The sequence below is a fragment of the Diaphorina citri genome, unplaced genomic scaffold (assembly GCF_000475195.1).
Source record: "Diaphorina citri unplaced genomic scaffold, Diaci psyllid genome assembly version 1.1 scaffold82, whole genome shotgun sequence".
Taxonomy (NCBI): domain Eukaryota; kingdom Metazoa; phylum Arthropoda; class Insecta; order Hemiptera; family Psyllidae; genus Diaphorina; species Diaphorina citri.
In genome coordinates, this window is record NW_007377519.1 from 62,759 (window position 1) to 69,338 (window position 6,580).

Genomic DNA, 6,580 nt, shown 5'->3' on the forward strand with positions numbered 1-6,580 from the left:
CTGTCAAATGCGACAAGGATGCGACACGAAACTTTTGGTTAAGATCGGTGCAACGCTTGGCGGCATTTCGGCCGCTTTTTGATGGTTTTCGGTGTAATTCAATAATATCTCGGGAATGGTATGAGCTAGAGACTTGAAATTTGGTATGAAGTCCACAAATTTGGTTAGGATAGGTGCTGCAGTTGGTGACATTTCGCCGCTCTTTGGCGGCTTTCGACCACTTTTTGGCGGTTTTTAGCTATACAGACAATATGGTTAGAGATATTGTAAAAGTGACAATAGAAGAACACCCAAATAAGCATCTTGCAATAGGATAAGGAAAGTCGTGTGATGTTCACACCATATTTTTTGAAAAGGTTTATTTATTTACTTCCTCTAACAATTCATTCACATGATCAATACACCGTGAGCTAAATCTTAAATCCTAAATCCTCGTCTAAAACTTTACCAAAAATAGCTCAAGTTTGACGGAGGGAACTGTAACAACAGAGGTCTTATCGTCTCAAAATCGAAGGACAGGGCAGGAGAAAGCCATCCTGTCCGAGAACCGACCTCATTTGTTTAGGATAAAGTTCGTCCCGCCTACTATTATTGTGGTCAAATTCTCAAATTATATACTTACTTACTCCAGGGTCTTCACAGACCGCGAGGGTCCTTGACCTCCTCCACCAGCCTTCTCCATTCTTGTCTGTCCTGGGCGATGATCTGCCAATCTTGTCGGATTCCAATGGTCTCAAATTATATTGAGGATAAAATTCCATACGTCGGCTGGGATTGAACCCACGCCCTCCTGTTTACCAGGCGAGCGTTTTGACCACAACACCACCGAGGCAGGTTTTAAATGCAGCATTTCTTCTTAAACTTGGAAATACGTGACGGTATTCTTTTAAAAGAAATTTCTTTAAATAGTTCCCCCCCCCCTTTTTTTTCTCCAGCTATCTGGATCTAAACCTGGTGTCGTTCGCAACGCTCACCTCTTCGTTCGTCACCACCTTCGGTTTGTCGCCAGGCGAGACGGCCATTCTAAACGTCACCTCGTTGGCTGCCGTTCAACCAATGCCGTCTCTCGGGTTCTACTGTGTGGGCAAAGCAGCACGGGAGTCCTACTTGAAAGTGCTGGCCACGGAGGTGCCCAGTTTGAATATACTGAGCTACTCACCTGGTAAGTAATAGAATAGATCTAGTTTATCCTGTTGGGATAAGTCTGAATAGTCCCTTTTCCCCCTCAGTCTAAACAAGGTCTTATGTTTTTTTATTTGTACTTTTTAAAGTGTGAAGAAGGTCTTATGTATTCATAGGTAAAGTTAGATTGGAGGGTAGCGCGTCTGCCTTGTAAGCGCTAGGCCGCGGATTCGATTCTATCCGGGCGGATTTTATCTTGAACAGATAAGGTTCGTTCTCGAAATCTGTCGAGAGGGGAGAAATGACTCTAGGTTAACGAGGGGTTTAGAGAATTTGGTTCAAAAATAGGATAAGGAAAGTAATAAAAATGTATTAAGATCACTTAAAAAAAAATAAAAAAGGTTGGTTGGTTTCAAATGCTAGAAATTGATTATTAGCTCATTAAGGTCGTTTCTTCTTGTAACCCAATATTTTCCGGAGATGTCCTAGTAAGGGCTGAGCACACTAAAAGATGGTCAGAAATTCATTTCTGCTCGTTGGGGACACAGAGCACATAGAGGGGAATCCCTACATCCTATTCTGTGGGAATGTTTATAATATCAAGGTGTTTTTATTTATTTGAAAAATGTAGTCCCCATAGTTTGTCAAAATATACAAGACCTTAGTTAGACTGCGGGGCAAAGGGACTTTTCAGTCCTATCCAACAGGAGAAACAAGGAAATATTCTATTCTATCTACTTCGACTGGCGGAAACTGTTTAAACTGGAGGAGTAAAGGGACTTTTCAGTCTCGTTCTGGCAGGATAACCAAGGTATATTCTATTATTTTAGTTCTTTTCCCCGGCGCAAGATTTCCCCCCTTAAACTCATCTACTTACTCTCAACAGGGGCGGGTAGGAGGGGGGCCTGGGCAGAGGCGTAGGTCGTGTTCATGAGTAGGTTGAGAGACTCGAGGCTGGCGTAGGAAGGATGAGAGGGAAGCTGAACGAAGAAGTGGCCCGCGGATACGAGACTGGATATGCACACGTCATTGTTGATACCTGGAGGAAGAGAAAAATATCAATGCAATGGATTAGGACATACGTCACTAGTAACCCATATCATAAGAGCTGAACTTTTTTTCCGTTGGATCCTATCCTCTCTTCCTTCTCGCTTCGATTTCGGACCTGTTTTTTTTTTTTTTTTTTTTTTTTTTTTTTTTTTTTTTTTATGTTTTTAGAGGATCGAGGGAACTGTAACTGCTAAGGTCTTATCGTCCCGAAATCGAAGTGTAAGAGCTAGAGACTTGAAATTTGGCATGCAGCTGTCAAATGCGACACGAAACTTTTGGTTAAGATCGGTGCAACGCTTGGCGGCATTTCGGTCGCTTTTTGAGTTTGACAGAGGGAACTGTAACAACGGAGGTCTTATCGTCCCGAAATCAAAGGACAGGGTAGGAGAAAGCCATCCTGTCCGAGAACCGACCTCATTTGTTTAGGATAAAGTTCGTCCCGCCTACTATTATTGTGGTCAAATTCTCAAACTTCGCGGCGATCGCGTGCATTTTTGTTGTCTTGATAGTCACGAGAATACGAGCTGGTGTTTGCGGAATCCTCAACACACAAACCATCGTTATTGAACGAGCAAACTTCATTATACGGATTGTACGAACTCGAGTATGTATGCGAGACATAGGGTCGGGTCTGTCTCCATCGATTGGAATAGTTACCGGAGTAATTACGGGTATAGGGGACGTTATCTTGTTCCGCATAGAGGGAACTTTGCCCGGGAAAGCTCTCGGGAGCGAACCAACTTCCAAGGGAACGAAAATCCGTCGGGTAACTCACGGGATAGGCGGGCCGGGAGAATCCGTCAACGGGCGACCACCGCTCGGTCCCGCCAGGGAAAGTCCCGTCTCCGTGCGAATACGTTCGCCGGGAGTAGCGTCTACTCGGGCGCTGAATGGAATAGTACGGGTGCGAGGGCGGGAGGAACGAGAACGGGCGGGGCAACTGCTGTGCATTGGCGGCACAGCGAGGCATCCATCACGTGCTGGCGGGGGGAAGCGCGCTGCCAGCGGCGTTACATTGGCTAGTGGGGACTGACTGACTGCTGGGCGGGGGAGCGAGTGTTTCGCCCGAGAGCTCTGACTTGGTGACGGGCTCGGCGTCTACTCCTGTGGTGGTGGCGAGTGACTCATCAGCATCTGTGGCTGGTGTTGAGATGGGTGCTGTGATCTGAAACACATAAGTTAACAATACCCACGGGTTAAAAACTTTGAAATTGAATGAAGGAGGACCTTATCCTCTTTATCTTCCACAATAAGTTCCATCAGATTTTGTATTTCATTGATTGAGGCATTTATTTTGCTTTTAAATTCTTGTGTTTGTATATCTACTTAAATTAAATTATTGTAAACATTGTTTATTTTATTGCCAAATTAATGCAATTACAATAAATTGCAAACCAAAAAGGACTATAGGTAAATCACATAAAAATAATAATAAATAGAAATAGTTACCTCCGAGTTAGTAGTGGCTACAAGATTAGCGGCCTCAGCGTCCAGCTTAGCATAACCTCGCTCTACCAATTCCTGATTTACTAGTACAACCTGTAGAATAGAACATCAAATATGAGATTACAAAGAGGAAACTGTAACTGCTAAGGTCTTATCGTCCCGAAATCGAAGAAGGAAGACAGGATCAGAGAAAGCCAGCCATTCCGAGAACGAACCTTATCCCTTCAGGATAAAATCCGCCCCGGGCGGGAATCGAACACGCGGCCTAGCGCTTACAAGGCAGACGCACTACCTTCCAAGCTAACTAGGCTGGCTATAACAGTATTATTACTGAGATTTCAGACAACCTAATTGGAATATATTACGGGATAGGGCTATGTTACGACACAGACCACACGAGTCCTTACCTCTGAGTCATGCAGTGTGTAGAGATAGACTAGCGGGATCTGGGATTCACACTCATAGTCGTAGACCTGGGCCTGTAGAATGTGGCCACTGGTGAGGCCGTGCACCAGAGTGCGGGCCTCCTCCGTCCATTCGGCCTCCGTCGAGTCTCCTGCAAATACAAATCAAGAGTTAAATGATGATTTGCTGTATTTTTTTTTTTTTTTTTAGTTATGTGGGGGGTGTGGGTAGCTAGTTGAAACCAAGGTCTTATCGTTCCGAATCGAACCCGCAACCTAGCGCTTACAAGGCAGACGCGCTACCCTCCAGGCTAACTAGACTGGCTTGAAAAATAGAAATCCCAAGGCCAGCCACTCACTATCACGTAGACCTGACAGGCACACCTGACCTGATCAGGTCTACCTGCACACACTATCAGGTAGACCTGATCCGGTCCTGTTCAATGTTCGGTTTCGGGACGATAAGACCTACATGTTGTATCAGTGCTCTCTATCAAAAATAAATAAATAATAATAATAATAATAATAATAATAATAATAATAATAATAATAATAATAATAATAATAATAATAATAATGATAAGAATAGTCAATCAGATCTGTGTACAAGTTTGTAATGAATCAGTTTACAGTATAGCAGTTATAGTTGTACGGTCTTCTTGTGCTGTATTAGGTAGGTACATTATACTTTCGCGTTTAATTAAAATTTGTCGTCTACATAATATTATAACTTTGTGATTCCTAAATGTAGGTTAGTATAAGTATACCTACTTATAGGTAGCAGCCCAGTAGTTAGGACTGAACACACCTGAAAAAAGACGGACGAGGGGCTTAGGTGAGTACCTACCTACAGTAAGTTTTCTTTCTAACTACCTATCTAAAGACGATAGTCGGGGGGAAAAAAAAGAGTCCATACTCCATAGGTAGGTAGGTACTTACATACCCCTGCTATAGTAGTTTAATACCTACATAGCAAAGTCTTCTTTTGTCACATGTGTAAGTTAAGCTCAGGCTGATCGAGGTCATCCATAGCGATTAAAGATTAGATACATCTATGTTAAAACATTACCTACAGACGGTAAAAAAAAAGAAAAAAAAAATCAGGGAGTGAAAGGGCACGATCAACTGCAAAAAATGTGGTGATCTTATGAAAAATTTTCTCGACCATGACACAGCGGCCATCTTTCTTTCCGACGCGCGGACCGCGAAATTTTGAAATTTTACCAAAATCTCGATTCTGCGGATTTCTGCGAATTTTGCGTGTAAGTGATAAGTGATAGGCTGAGGTGATAGGAGAAATAGGAGATTAGGAGACTAGGAGAGATAAGAAGTTGAGATCAAAGTTTGAAGTGGTTTATTGAATTATTGATTTTATTCCGATATTTATGGGGTTTTCACATTTGGAACAGTTTATCTGTCGAAGATCTGTGAATGAAATGTCCACTGACCCTTGGGGAGAAACGAACAGTCCTGTTGTAAGATCAGACACTGATAATCAGTTTGAAAACAATTTTGAAGTTGATTCTTCGTATACGCCCCTCGAAGATTCTCAAAGCTACATTCAAACTCTCGGTAAGACTTTTTGTTCAAGAGGTTTGCCAACCATATCAAAAGTCAAAGATAATGTGAGTGCTGGAGATAGGAGAAAGAGAACTGTTCTCTTACCACAAACCTTATCTTTTTAGGATAGATTTTGCCCTGGGCAGGAATTGATCCCATGACTTAGCACTTACAAGGCAGGTGGCTATCTTTCAAGCTTTATTTGATACCCATTTTTTGTTTTATTCCAGAAAGAAAACTTGAAAATATTAAGAAGAAAACCAAGTCTGAACACCTTGTAAAATCTCTGTCTGAAAAGCGTGAGTCTTGCATGCGAGAGCTGTTGACAGCTAACTCAGAAACAGTATCAACATCTGAGGACATTGATGAAACGTTGCATTCCAATCTTCCTAAGAAGTGGATCAACCCTCAGCAACCTATAGCCGCAAGTGAACTAGGTTAGTACTATTGTGTGGGTATTACCTACTTGCTATCTATTTGTAAAAAAAGGTAAGTTTTAGGGGTTTTAAGTAGTAGGTACTTTTTTTTTTAATGAAAATAGATGTAACCTATAGTGTGTCCAGATCAATGTGGCAGCAAAAAAATAGGCATTGTTGCCAAACATGTCACCTATGCAATGGTAGAGAATCTCTAAAACGGGAAGCTATATTGCACAGTGCTTCCTCCAACAGTGAAACAAAGTCAGGTAAGGCGATATCCACCTTACCTGTTCTGGTCAATTCATATCAAGTAGGTCTAGTTACGACTGTCGTGTAACTCAGTAGGTTGGGTTTTCTTCCGTTGGTTAGTCTAAACGTCGCGTATTCAGGGAATGTAACGGAAACGTTAAGTTCTGGCATTGTTTTTTTTTTTTTGTTTTGTCTCTCCCTTTGCGTTTCTTTCCTTTTTTTTTTTCTTTGTCTGCGCCGCGGGGCATAAGATAAAGCCGCGCACCGTATTGGAGAGAGAAGATTGTTATGTCTCGCGATCGGGAGGGATTCGAAGTTCTCCTAACCTAA

At 42.4% G+C, this 6,580-nt stretch overlaps 1 protein-coding gene and 1 long non-coding RNA gene across 2 annotated transcripts in view; one reads left to right on the forward strand and one right to left on the reverse strand.

Moving 5' to 3' along the window:
* Positions 1-2,848: 2,848 nt before the first annotated feature.
* The window catches only part of LOC103523023, a 23,516-nt gene continuing 19,784 nt past the window's right edge, over positions 2,849-6,580 (reverse strand). Inside the window, exons 11-14 of the mRNA XM_026832840.1 lie at positions 5,882-5,935; positions 4,026-4,174; positions 3,622-3,711; positions 2,849-3,337 (exon numbers count right to left, since the gene is read on the reverse strand). Of these exons, the coding sequence (XP_026688641.1) occupies positions 3,146-3,337; positions 3,622-3,711; positions 4,026-4,174; positions 5,882-5,935 (485 nt within the window). The 3' untranslated portion in view covers positions 2,849-3,145. The remainder of the gene's footprint in view (positions 3,338-3,621; positions 3,712-4,025; positions 4,175-5,881; positions 5,936-6,580) is intronic.
* On the forward strand, positions 4,702-6,009 carry LOC113473120. The gene is made up of 2 exons (XR_003395185.1): positions 4,702-4,857; positions 5,813-6,009. It is a non-coding gene; the product is annotated as an uncharacterized LOC113473120 (long non-coding RNA).